This window comes from Gavialis gangeticus, unplaced genomic scaffold, assembly GCF_001723915.1.
Source record: "Gavialis gangeticus isolate Ggan-Ray unplaced genomic scaffold, GavGan_comp1, whole genome shotgun sequence".
In the NCBI taxonomy this organism is placed as follows: Eukaryota; Metazoa; Chordata; order Crocodylia; family Gavialidae; genus Gavialis; species Gavialis gangeticus.
In genome coordinates this window covers 54,636,544-54,650,840 of record NW_017728993.1, presented here as the reverse complement: position 1 = coordinate 54,650,840, position 14,297 = coordinate 54,636,544, and the positions used below count along the sequence as shown (strand labels likewise).

Below are 14,297 nucleotides of genomic sequence, written 5' to 3'. Positions count from 1 at the left end.
GGGGGGGGGGGGGTTGGTTTTGTTTTGTTTTTTTGATAGACAGCACATAGAATATTTGTCACAACTGAGGAGTTTAAATTGCAAATATAAACCTTGAAAAATATTTTTTTTATAAACTTGGGAAGAATTAAATATATAGACTAAATAATAGCCTTGTAAATTCCAGGGCTTGCAGGAACATTGGAATGTATTGTGCGAAGGTCAATCTATAGTGTGAATGTCAGTCTCTACTCATTGATGAATATCTGTCAGCCACAGCAGCTACACAGTAATAAAGCATCATCATAGAGGGTCTGCTAATCTCTTGAACCAATTATTGGATTATATGGAGTTCTTTTGTGAGCAGAAACAGAATGTATTTTTATAGTATTTCTTTTTACCCTGAGAAACTGAAGCAAACTGCATCCTGCATTTTGTAAACCAGGGAAAACATACTGCTGTTATGAGGCACAGCTGTGTATGGATCTGATGCTGAATAATCATGTTTTCTTAGTATTCACTGTCATTAATCCTTTTCACTTGTTAAGATTAATAACCTTGGCTAGTTTTCTAAATTGCATCTATTTTTTAACTAACACTTAAATGTCTTCTTAGCCTATTTCATGGTTGCAGAATATAGCTGGTAAGAAAGATTTATCCATATTTCAAATGTGACAGAGAAGTCTATTCAGACTTGCATTTTTATATTTAGGATTCAAACTGTCTCTTATAAATTATATATAATGCACTTACACACTCTGCAAAGATATGCTGTGCATGGGAACCTTCTTTGTACAATTCTGGAACCCAGCTATACAGAAAATTGAGCATGATTTTGCTGTACTGCACCCCGTTCCTGACAAAAGCTAAATCAGTCCTGACAGAGATTAATCATTTCCAGGACTCATAAAAATCTTAAGAATAAAAGTTTTACCTTGAAATGTACCTTATTGCAACTATTATGATTTATTATTTGTACTACAGTGGTGGTTGAGAAGCACAAATTATGAACTAAGACTTTATTGTGGAAGGTGCTTTGCAACCAGCATTGCAGATATTTAAAAATATAAAGGGCCTGATTCTCATTTACATCACTTTATTTCTGTAAAAGGGCCTTAAAATAGATGTGAATATTTAATCTAAGCTGCACTTTGTCTGCTACAGCAATGTAAAAAAAAAATCTTATCATTAATGAGAATCAATTCCAAAGTTTTTAGAAGAAGTCTTCATTGCTAACAAATGCTTTTAAAAATTGTGCTAATGGAAAATTGTAGCATCATGACAGTATGATAATCACAGATTTAAAGCACCAAGTAAAAACAGTTCCTAGCATGTTTTCCAGCACTTACAATACTGGAGCTCCAACCTGGTAGAGGCCTCGAGGCATTACTGTGATATATATAAGTGAACATTACTGTAATGTAAATGTGATTATGACTCTGATTTTCAAGGAGCCTGAGGCAGATAGATGCCCCAAATCGTGTTGGAATTCAGTGAGATCTGAATGCCTAACATGCTACATCTCTTGAAAATCCCACAAGTAAGTAACAGTAAATAGAGAAATATTTGGGACACAGAGTTTATCGTGAGGGATAGGGCATCAATTTTGTGAGAGAGCTTTGTCAAATGGTGGCTGTGTATTCCCTGGCACTATATTACTCTAGGTGCAAACCTCAGCTTAACATGGGAAAATGCAATTTTATTTTATTTGATTCAATGAAAACATTCACATCTCGTCAGCCTAGCTACAGAGGATCAGAAACAAAATGCATCTCTCAGGAAGCAGGAACTGAGCATACAGTGGTAGGATTGAGCTCAGTGTTCTGCCAGGGTGAGTTCTGCTTGCCAAAATTACCCTTCCCTCCTCCCTCACAGAGTGGCTGTCTACAAAGCAAGAATGAGCTTGAGCTTGATTCTGATAAAGGGATGATGTGATAACCGAGAGCTGAACTGAAATACTGTTGTTTTTTTTCCCCATGGAAATTTTTGCTGAAAAAATACACTTTCCATTTATTTTCGGGTTTTTTGTGGAAATTGAGTGTTGAGATGTAATATTTTAACAAAAATTGCAGTTTTCTATGCAAGAGAAATACTTGTTTTGGCAAAAATCAAGTTAGTTTCCTGCTGAAAAACAGTTTGGATGGAAGCAATTCAATCAGTTTGAGTGATATGACTATCACCAAGTAGTCAGGAGGCTTTGAAAGTGATTATTCATGAAGGGAGAAAAAATACCAGTTTTGTGAGAAATAAAGGAAGATTTTCCCTTTTTTTCAGGGATTTCCCTCAATGTAAGGGGAGTGCCAACTTTTATGTATATATTGGCACATTGCTGCTGACTTCAGTGGGAGAAAAAAACCCATTGTTGTCAACAATATAAAGCAAAAATCACCTTTCTAAGGCTAATGAAAAAGTGCGAGAAACCTAATAGAATAGTGGAAAATTTCTTTTATTTATGCACTAATTTCATACCTTTTTGAAATGTAGTGTTGTGCCAAATATTCCTATACTTGTTGACAGTCATTTATGTCAACTAAGTTGCTATGATATAATGTTTAAGTAATATCCGGTACAAGAAAATTTAGCAAATCCCTGTCTAGTAGCACAGCAGGATGCCAGAGTTTAGATTGTTGCATCATCTGAGTTGCTTAATGTGTTGAATTACAATTAGCAATACACACCAGTTTTTCAAAAACTATTTTACAACTATTTTCTGACTCAATAGGTAGTCTGAGGCCTGATTCTATTAAAACATAGTTTGGGGACAAAGCAAATATACAGTGGGATGCCTTCTGCTAGGTTCTGTCATGAGACCCACCTTGGAAAACCAAGCAATAGGAAGCTGAGATGAGAGTTGTCTGCTTCATGATAAAGTAAAGTGTTAAACGTTGGTGGTATTAACTCAGACAAAACTTCCCTTTAATTCATTGTTGTTTTGCTTCAAAATTTGGCTTTCTACTGACTTTCCAGCACTGGCATCAATAAATACAATGCAAAATTAATTGCCATCCTGGTTTTCTCCAAATCCAGAAATAAAATGTGAAGACAAAAGGGGTTGTTGATTATTCACAACATGGTACGCAGTGTTTCCAGCCCATGTGCCATCAAATGTGAACTCTTGCACCAAAGCATTGTTCTTTATTTGGAATTGTTTGCTATCAAGATTATCTTCTTTTGGAGTGGATGTCACTTTTTTTGCATCCCACACATTATCCTTCTACAGCTATATTTGTTGGCACATATGCCTATTTGAAACTGGCATAACATCTTGTGAGTGGGCAGAATGCCATCATAACAGATGGACATGCAATGAAACTAGTACAAGTATCAAGTCTAATTATTATGGGACAGACTCCCTTCCAGGAATGAGGAAACTGCAGTCTGTGTAGATACCTGTCATCTAAAGTTATGCCGAACTGGTATTACTTGCTGAATTCAGGAACAAGATAACTTAAAAAATCCAAAATTATCAGCCACAGACTCAAAAGGGAAATTTATGGTAAATTTGGACTTGTTTTCCTATAAGAAGGTAATATAACATTTATGGAAAATTCCTAATAAATATAGTAGTGGTCAAATGAAAAGAATTCTATGGAAACTATTCTAAAAATGTTTACATTTTAATAAAATGGGTTTTTTTTGTTTGCTTTGTTTTTAACAGTCTTTAAGAGATCTGTAGCATGAATATACATTTCTTAAGTTTCACCAGACATTTTCCACAAGGAAAAGGCACATTAATAAAAGAGAAAATATATTTTTATTATTATTATTATTATTATTAAGTATTAGTCATGTTAGATCTTCTTTCTGCATTGTTAAAACTATTTATGCTATGGAATTTAAAATTAAAGAATTTAAACCAACCTCATCCCTGGTATATCTCCATTGGAAGTATCATAGAAAATGTCATAGGATCATAGAAAATTAGGGTTGGAAGGGACCTCTAGAGGTCATCTAGTCCAACCTCTTGCTCAAAGCAGAACCATCCCAAACTATATCTTCCTAGCCAAGGTTTTGTCTACCCTGGTCTTAATAACCTCTAAGGATGGAGAAGGATGGTCTTAACAACCTCTCTGGGTAGCCTGTTCCAGTGCTTCATTATTCTCCTACTGAGAGAGACTTTTCACTAATATCTGACCTAAGCTTCCATTGCTGCACCTTGGCCTGTTGTATTTTTATGGTTCATATTGTGAAATTAAAGACCTAGAAATATGAAAGTAGTCTTTTGCATCTGATTTTCAAGTGGTTTCTAATAAGGACTAAAAATTGTATTACATTAAGAAGCCTACATTTTCAACCTAGGGGCATTTATACACATGCTGGGGGGAAGGGGGCGCTTTCATTAGAATGGGTCTAAGAGCCATTCTAATTAAAGCTCCCAGAGCATCACGTGTGTCAGTGTCCCTGCACTGGAAAATGGCAGTGAACACTTTAAATAAAGTTCATCAAACAAGCTTTAGTTAAAGTGCCCCTGCCACCATTTTTCAGTGAGGGGACGCTGATACCCATGACACTGAAGTCTGCTGGAACACAGTGATTACCATGCTGTGACATGCTATAATTACAACATGTTGGAGCAGCCGCACTGCATGTGTATAGGCACCTTAGGTGCCCAAGAGACCTTTATGAGTGGTATGATTTTCAAAGTGCTGAGGACCCAGGAGGCCACACTGAATTCAGTGGAAGATGCTTGGTGCTTAGGGTTTTTGAAAATGATGATTCTTAATACATTCTCCAAACATGGTCTTAACCATCTTTAGGGTTTTCAAAGATGTGTAACTCACATGGAGGTTTCCAGAAGCACAAATGATAGTTGGGTACCTAAGGGTAGATTCACAAAGGCCACACAGTGCTCCAAAAACTAACTTTACACACAAGTGAATGAAAACAATGGACTTTCACCCTATTTCTGATTAAATGAGAGATGTAAAAGATGCACTGACTTTTTAATTTATTTTTGCAGGGGAGGAATCACTCACAATTTTTGTCGACAAGCGGAAGCTGAGTAAGAGAACAGAAGGAAGTGATCCAAGTACCAACAGCTCTTCTGTGACTTTGGAAACTCTTCACCAGCTGGCAGCCTCCTATTTTATTGACAGAGACAGTACCCTCCGCAGACTTCATCATATTCAGATAGCTTCTACTGCCATAAAGGTAAGGGAAATCCCTCTACAGTCAAGCTGAAAACACAGTTGCAGATTTATTACTTCACTCCTTTATGGATTGTGATTTTAATGATGAAACAAGCTTGTTAGGAAATAATCTTTCATATAAAATGGATAATTTCAAGTACAGGGTATGGTAAATCAGCTGTTAGTTCAAAGGTGAGCTTTAAGCATTGCATACAAATTTCTAGATGTGGAGTATACAATTTCTGTTCTACAGGTAATTAGTTAACAGCACTGCAAGTATTTAGCATTGCACCTTTTTTTTTTAAATGTGTACTTTATTAAGTAACATGTGGAGATCATTCAGACAGAGGTGCACAATTCACAGCTTCCCAGTTCCCAGTGATTTGCTTTTTTTTTGGAAGATACATTCAAATGTTGGCATTCATTTTTTACAGTTTTTTTATGCATGCATTTAGAAGAATTTTGATCCCACGTCCTGAGCCTTATTCTTCTTTGCCAGATGCAAAGCCTATGGTATTTATCTGCCATAGTTTTTTTTTCCTACATTGGGACATACCAGGTTAGTAGAGGTATATGTGTACACATTGTGTGATGCAACAACTATGTATCTGAAGAGCTATCTGTTTGAGACTACTTAGCAGAAATGGCCTCTCAGGACAAAAGACAATCCAGACAGAGAAACAAAATAAATTTTATGTTGCAATAGAAGATGCCTTTCTTATAAAACTTTTACATAGGATACAATTCAGAATCGTTTGGTTTCAGTGGCCTTAGTAGCCTTTAGGGCATGCCCATGCCAATAATTTACTACACTATTATGAAACATGCCAAGTGGCTCCATACATGCCTCTTCCCAAGCTGTGAGTAGACCAGTCATTTCACCTTGACTAATTAGATTTACCTCTGAATTCCACTACAGTGAATTTATGGCCCCCAAGTTTTGGAAGCCACATGATCACAACATTGCAAGGAGTTTTAAACCATGTAAAGCCCATTAAGTTATCTATGCAAACATGGTCTTAAGTACTATTTTCTGCTTTCCAGCTATCTTAGACCATACACATTTCTACCAAGAGAATCGTTCTCTCAGTAGAGATGAGAGGTGTGCAGGAATCTGTTCCATTTGTCTTGGGAGAAACATGCCCCTTCCAGGAGAAAATCTTTCAGGTATGAACCTGGAAGATTACCCTTGTCACAAAGTTTCTCTCATGAGAACAAAGGTTAGTATGAGAGGCTTTCCTTTCACATTAAGATCTTTCACAGTAGAAATCAGCATCAATAGAAGCAGTTTGGTTTGCTTTTAAAGATAGCTTATTACAGAGCGCAAACTAGCTAATTAAATAATCTGTTATTTGATTTAAAAAAAAAACCTCATTGAAATGCTGGTAAAATGATTTGGGCAGTAGCTGTTCTATTTGTCCAAAGCTTTTAATAAACTGCTAAAAATGACTTTGTTTCCTTTTCACCCACTCTCCATTCATGAGATGGATACAATTACCAACTATAGTCCATCAACATATCAGATGAGGACAATTGACTTATAGGATGCTTGTAGAAAATGATTCCTCTGTCTCATGTGGCAATGTTGATGTGTAAAACCTTCTAAGTTATGCTTTCTCTATGATAGACAATTTGTTAGCATTTGCATAATAGATTTCTATTTTCAGAGCATTTTTATTCAGCAGAAAACCTTTGTGATGATTAAAAGTTGGAATGCAAAACAGGAGAAAGGAATATAATTTTCTTGGTTTCCCCAACTCCCTTTCTCCCCTGCCCCACTCTCTCTCCCTCCCCCCTCCTCCCATACTTTTTCACAATATAGCATCTATTTGCTTTTTTTTATATATAGGAACATTAATTAGAGTTGACTATTTTCAAATGAAAGTTATGATCTTATATATGAAATTTTATTTATGATAATTACACTGGCATTACAATTAAAATAAGATACCAATCCTACAAGAACTGTTATGCAGCCAGAGCTCTGCCTGTGGAGATTCTTCAGCGTCAGAATCTAAAAACAGTATGGGTAAAACTGAGCAAGACTTTCAGCTTGAGGGAGGTGGGGGCCTATGCTAGTTTTAAGTCTGATTTCTGCCTTTCTAACACTAGGCTGCTTCAGAGATTAGAATTACCCTAGGCATAAATCAGACAGTCCTGGATGCCTTTCTGAGTTACAGCACTGTCCTTGGGCCACAATTCTGCCTTCCCAATGATTGTATGGCAGCCTTGTGTGTCTGTCTTCCAAAGAACCTATGCCAGAAAATGACCCCTTGACTAAACTCAGGACATGAAAGACTAACTCCTTCATGAAAAGTCGTCACAGTTATAGTACCAAGTATTACCCCATATTTTAGAAGTGTGTATAATTCTTGTTTTATTTAATATATAACATAATGTTGAAAATTTAAATTATTTTGAATAATTGAAACATTAAAGTATTTTCAGCTCTACAGACTTATAATTCACAGTAAATGTAATACAAATTGGGTATCCCAATATGATAGTTTTGAAAAATATGCCAGATTTTTCCCACTTCAGCTTTAAGTTTGTCCAACAAACATCGCATAGCTTTTAAAAATTAGTGATATATGATTGCTTGTTCCAGTTTCTTTAAACAAATGCATGTAAGACAAATTCAGGGGAAATACATGTTAAAATAATGTTCAGACTAGTTAAAGCTAAAAATATAAGTGGAACTGTGGGTATAGATTAAAATAATAATTTACTCCCTTATAATGAGAGGCAGTTAGCTATGTTAGTTTGAAGTCATGCTGTAGGAAGGGCAGAATACTGACTTGTTCAGAAATGCATAAGCTTGCAAAGGGTACTGCCTCTTTTTTCAGACCCTATGAATAGAATTGCAGAGACCAGGGTTTACCAAATAGAAGGGAATAAAGTCATTTAAATAAAAGAATAGGGAGGAAGAAGGAAAAGATAAGGGATGGATGTGCTGCTAAGAAGAGGGATAAACACACAGTTAACCAATTCAGGACATAACGGTTATAAAAAGCTAGTACAGGTAATGAGCTAAGCCAGAATCTCTTTTTTAGACAATAATTACTACAATACAGTCTGTTGATGATTCATTGTTTCATTGGCGATGCGGATGCACATACACACCCTGAAAGAAGCACTGCTGATGGTACTAGTGGTGCCTGCAGGTGGTCGTTGCTTAGTACCGGCCCCCCTTGCCGCTGGCAGCATCTGCAGCTGGTCAGCACTCGCCCCCGCCACCGACACTGCAGCAGCCACCTGTGGGAGCTCCCCACTTGCTGCCATGATGCCCCCACCAACACTGCCACCTGCGGGCAGTTGCCATGCTCCACCCCAGCCTCTGGAGGCATGCATCGTTCATGCATGGTTTTGAAATATCACATTTCAGTTGGGTTTTAAAGTTTTGCTGTTTAGGACCTGCTAGTCTGAGGTCAGTGGTGGAATGTCTGTTGCATGACTAATTTGTCAATATTGAAAAATGATGGAATGTCTGTTGCATGACTAATTTGTCAATATTGAAAAATGATGGAATGTCTGTTGCATGACTAATTTGTCAATATTGAAAAATGATGGAATGTCTGTTGCATGACTAATTTGTCAATATTGAAAAATGATGGAATGTCTGTTGCATGACTAATTTGTCAATATTGAAAAATGATGGAATGTCTGTTGCATGACTAATTTGTCAATATTGAAAAATGATGGAATGTCTGTTGCATGACTAATTTGTCAATATTGAAAAATGATGGAATGTCTGTTGCATGACTAATTTGTCAATATTGAAAAATGATGGAATGTCTGTTGCATGACTAATTTGTCAATATTGAAAAATGATGGAATGTCTGTTGCATGACTAATTTGTCAATATTGAAAAATGATGGAATGTCTGTTGCATGACTAATTTGTCAATATTGAAAAATGATGGAATGTCTGTTGCATGACTAATTTGTCAATATTGAAACATGCAAAAGAATTCAGTATTGCCAAATACAAGTACTAAAAAAGCTAAGTTTGGCTCTTAGAAAAACAGGAAGTTGGCATAGAAATAATGAAGTTTTTTCATTAGATGAAGATTTTTGATTTTTTGTTTTGATGGGGTTTTAAAATTTTTTAATGGTGCCAGGATTCTTTTTCCTTTGGTTTATGTATTTTAGCCTTTTTTTTAAGGAGGGTGTCATTTTTTCAAACTTTCTCTGCCTCCACTCACTTCATTACATGCTACCTCACATTCTTACTTAGTTACTCAGTTACCTATACTGGACTACAAACAGCTTGATAAATTAGAAACATAGTGAATACGGACAATTTTTCAGCATTATATCTAATTTTTTGACTGTGTTCAAATTTAATTGCATATATATATATATATATATATATATGCATTTGAGATTTAACATTAAATAGTTACTCTCAGGATAGTCCTTGCGTATATATAGTTACATCTTCCTTACATATTACGAATAATGCTGCTCATTAAATCAAAACTTGGAACATGTTAAAAGTACAGTTCACTTTCCATTGCTTTGTTCTGGTTCATCAATGAAAATAGACATGTAAGTTTTATTTTCTAGTGTGTTACATATTAAGTTTGGGAACTACAAATAAAATGTTATATTTAAAAAATAATGTTGCTGAATATTATAATAAATTGTATTCATATTAGGGCTGTAAAACGCATATTTAATATTCTTAACAGGTCTCCAAAAATAATTTTAAGGTTGCATACCAGATTTCTTACTAATACCCTGCTTTTGGTTGTTTATAACATTCAGAAAATTATACTTTCAGTGGTAGCACTGTCCTTAAAAAAAGAAAAAGAAGAAAAGATGGGGCTTAAAATGGAAGATTTTGCATCTCAGGAGAAATGAATATTTTTTTCATTCAAAAACAGGATGAGAATTCAGCATTTTAATTCCATTATTAAACAAAGGTTTTAAAAACATACTGCTTCAGTCTCAACCATTGTTACACATTTTGCATAAAAAGGTACATTTTGAAATGAAAGATTAAAACTTCATTTAGAAAAAAATGGAATTGAAAATGTGAACATTTCAAAATATTTTCTATCACATCTGTAAATGTTTTCTTTCCTTTACTGATAAAACAGTTTTTCTAAAAATAGAAGGTTCTGCTTAATACTATTTTGATAACTATAATTGAAAGCTTTTTTTGGAATACCTCTACCACCAAACTTATTGAGTGCTAAAAAGCTGCTATTCAGCACAGTAACAAATGCTACCAAGGATAAGGGCTTGTTGGGGGTTTTGGTAAAATTTGTTTTTGATTTGACTTGAGTTATGAGCCTTTGAAATTGTATTTTATGCATATAAAGTAAAATGTACATACATTTTAATCTAAATTTACTGAAGTATGAATCATTTATTCAATAACATGAGTAATGCAGCTGTAGCTAACTTAGAATAATTGTTGTACAGTCAAGCTTTGTCTAGAGACATCTGGAAGTGGTTTAAACTTGTTAGCATGGAGCTTCACCCAGGCTAATTTACCCTACCGAGAGTCAAAACTGTAGTGGAAAATCTGATTATTATTCCTCTAGCCTCACCTTTTCAGATGCTTTCTTAAATCTCTCCCTCTTCCAGAACTGCCTGAATACATCTCCGATTTAGTTAGTACACAAGGTGCAGATCTACCCTGCTTTCTTCTCGACTTCAGACTAACATAGCCATTTCTCTCTGCTCATGTAAAAATGAGTGCAAAAAAAATCATTCAAAGCCCATAGGATGTGTTTATTCCTGAATCAAATGGCCCCATATCGTTCTATAGCTACTTATCCTATATTCTTCTTCATTACCCCCATTACATCCTCTCTTGCCTGTCTAATTTGCCATTTAAAGTATCAGCACTTTGGGGCAAATATTTTATCTTCTATGATTGTCCTGTGATGCAGCTGGAAGATTAGGAGGTGCTAGTGAACATTAAACACAGAATTACAACAACAACAGGCCTATAACAATTATTGCCATGCTTGGTCTTTTAAGAGGTGAAGATTAAAAAAAATTATGAAATATACATACAAAAATTCTTGAATGACTATGGTTCTGGTCCACCTTATGAAAACCACACAGGTCCTGATGTTTGTAGTAAAAAAAAAGTTCTCCCCTACTGTTCCGCTTAATTGGCCAAAGAGAGAGGTCACCCTCCTGCCAATTCCCTAAGAAGTTTATAGTTTACAGAGGAGAAAGAGAAGATCAAACCATTAAAAACATGTTTACACCACAGCTGTACATCCTTAATGTACTACCCTGAAAACATGCTCTTCCTATTCTTCCTGCCTAACGTTAACCTAACAATTGTATATATGTATACATACAAGTGTATGTGTGTATTAATACGTACACAATTTGTATGTATACATATATACAATTTTTACATGCTTAAGTAAGGCTTGGAAGATTTTTCTCCCTCCTCCTGATGACATACATTAGGGTCAGGACAGAAAAGCTGATAAATTATGTTTCTAACTCATCATAATTCTATCCTCCTCCTCCAGTTCAATAAATGTGTTTTATACACACACACACACACGTGTGTGTGTGTGTGTATATATGTGTGTATATATATATATATATATATATATATATATATATATATATATATATATATATATATATATATATATATATATATATATATATATATATATATATATATATATATATATATATATATATATATATATATATATATATATATATATATATATATATATATATATATATATATATATATATATATATATATATATATATATATATATATATATATATATACACACATATATACACACACACACACACGTGTGTGTGTGTGTGTATATATGTGTGTATATATATATATATATATATATATAAAAAACAATTTTTAGGTGCATGTTAAGCAGGAAGAATAGCAAGAGCAGTGTCCTATTTGTTACAGCAAATATATATAACAAATCTGCTCTTTGGTATACAGCCAAGACTTCATGGTTCTTAGGTGTGTTTATTAACATATACCCAGTACTGCTCTAACAGTGGGTATATTATATTCTTTGACTGTTAGTACACATAGAGTAGGAATAAGTGGGTGATGTATCTTTTGTTGGCAGTTCTCCCTAGTATGGTTGGAGGCAATATAATCATGCCCTAAGTCACTTGAGCAAAAGTTATAAAACCAGTCAACAAGAGTCTAAAAATTATAACTCAGAAGTTTTATGCTCAGATTATTCCTCTTTAAAAGGCCCAATATATTTCTGTTTTTGTTTCTCTCAGTTTAAGAAAATTAATTCAGTTTACCTATAGAAAACAGAATGTGTTAATGGAGTATTCTTCACCCTCCAAATAACTGCCTGAAGTGATATCCATTCCACTCAAAACAATTAACACCTGATCAGTTTATGTCATTTTGTACACCTGAAACAAGAAAATCATTCTAATAAGTCATAACAAAAATCATTTTCTGTCCAGCCCTGATGCTTTAATTTGTTGAACTAGAGGAGGAGGATAGAATTATGATGAGTTAGAAAGCTAATTTATCAGCTTTTCTGTCCTGACCCTAATGTACGTCATCAGGAGGAGGGAGAAAAATCCTTTAAGTCATATTCATGATTTATTTTTAATTTGCTAGGAACAAATACTGTTATTTCAAATCAAAACTGTGATTTCTTCAGTATGCAAATATATAGCACAAGGAAAGGATTGATGCCAGCATATTTGATGAATGTAATCAAGTTTGTTAACTGTGATATAATTAGCCAGGAATACAATATGTGCAGAATTGTCAATGGCCATGCCATTAAAAATTGACGGTGTTGTTTTTACTTGAAACTGAGACAAGCCCTCTCTTCCACCCCCCACCCCCCCAGTCAGCATGTGGAAAGAAAGCCAGTTTGGGATTTGAGTATGAGCCTAGGGCAGGTGGCAGCTCAACTCTAGGTTTGGCCACAGGCTCAGAGCTAAAGCCAGAGCTGAACCACTGCCTACCCTGGGCAAGAATGTCTCATTTGGAAGGGAAATGGGCTGAACAGAATAGGATGCAGTTTAACAAGGATAAGTGTCATGTATTGCACCTGGGGTGGAAGAACCACCAATACTCCTACATTCTGGGAGGTACCGCTCTAAGTAGCACAACTGCAGAAGGGGATCTCGGAGTCATAGTCGACTCCAAAATAAACATGAGTCACCAGTCTGATGACATAATGAGTAAAGCTAACTGCACCTTTTCTTGCATAAGTAGGTGCATCACAAACAGGTCTAGGGAGGTGATACTTCCCCTCTATGTGGCATTGGTTAGGGGGCAGCTGGAGTACTGTGTCCAGTTTTGGGTGCTGCACTTCAGGAGGGATGTGGATGGCCTGGAGAGGGTCAGAGGAGGGCCACTTGTCTAGTTAAAGGCCTACAGAAAACCCCCAATGTGGACCTATTGGGAGACCTGAAACAATTCAGCCTCTGCAAGAGGAGGCTAAGAGGTGATCTCATGGCTACCTACAAATCCATCAGGGTGGTGCGGGGAGGCAGCAAGAAATAGGGGATACAATATTTACCAGGGTGTCTGTCAGGGTAACTAGAAATAATGGCCACAAACTGGAAGAGAGCAAATTCAGATTGGACAACAGGAAAAAAATTCTTTACAGTGAGGGTTGTCAAAATGTAGAATAAGCTTCCAAGGGAGGTGATGCTGTCACCTTTGTTGGAGGTGTTTAAAAGGAGATTAGACAGACACCTGGCTTGGGTCATGTGACCCCAGCACTCATTCCTGCCCAGGGCAGGGGGTTGGACTCGATGATCTAATAGGTCCCTTCTGACCCTAACATCTATGAAACTATGGAAAGGAGCAGAACCTACAGCTTTCCCCCCCCCATCCATCCCTGGCCCCCCACCCCCTTCCTGACCCAGCTTTCCTGAACCTCCCCTTACTTTCTCCATCCTATACCCAGCTGGGATAGGAGCTGCCTCCATTTCTCCCTGGCCAGCCTAGGCTGAGGTTGACTGCCCTGGGGGAGCAGAGCTGCAGTAGAAGATAATTTGGCATGGAGCAGGAAAGGAGGAAGGGGGAGGCATGGGCATGGGGGACAAGGGGTGTGGAGCAGGTTGCATTGGAGTGCAGGGGATAGGAGAGGCAGGGAATGGAGAGGAAGGCACAGACATGGGGGACAAGGGGAGGGGGCAGCAAGGGAAGGGACCTCCAGTGGCAAAA

The 14,297-nt window shown here is 36.2% G+C and overlaps 1 protein-coding gene across 1 annotated transcript in view; it reads left to right on the top strand.

Moving 5' to 3' along the window:
- BRINP3 (BMP/retinoic acid inducible neural specific 3) overlaps positions 1 to 14,297 on the top strand; it is a 404,685-nt gene that overhangs the window by 237,701 nt on the left and 152,687 nt on the right. The window contains exon 5 of the mRNA XM_019501735.1: positions 4,940 to 5,130. Coding sequence (XP_019357280.1) covers positions 4,940 to 5,130 — 191 coding nt within the window. The remainder of the gene's footprint in view (positions 1 to 4,939; positions 5,131 to 14,297) is intronic.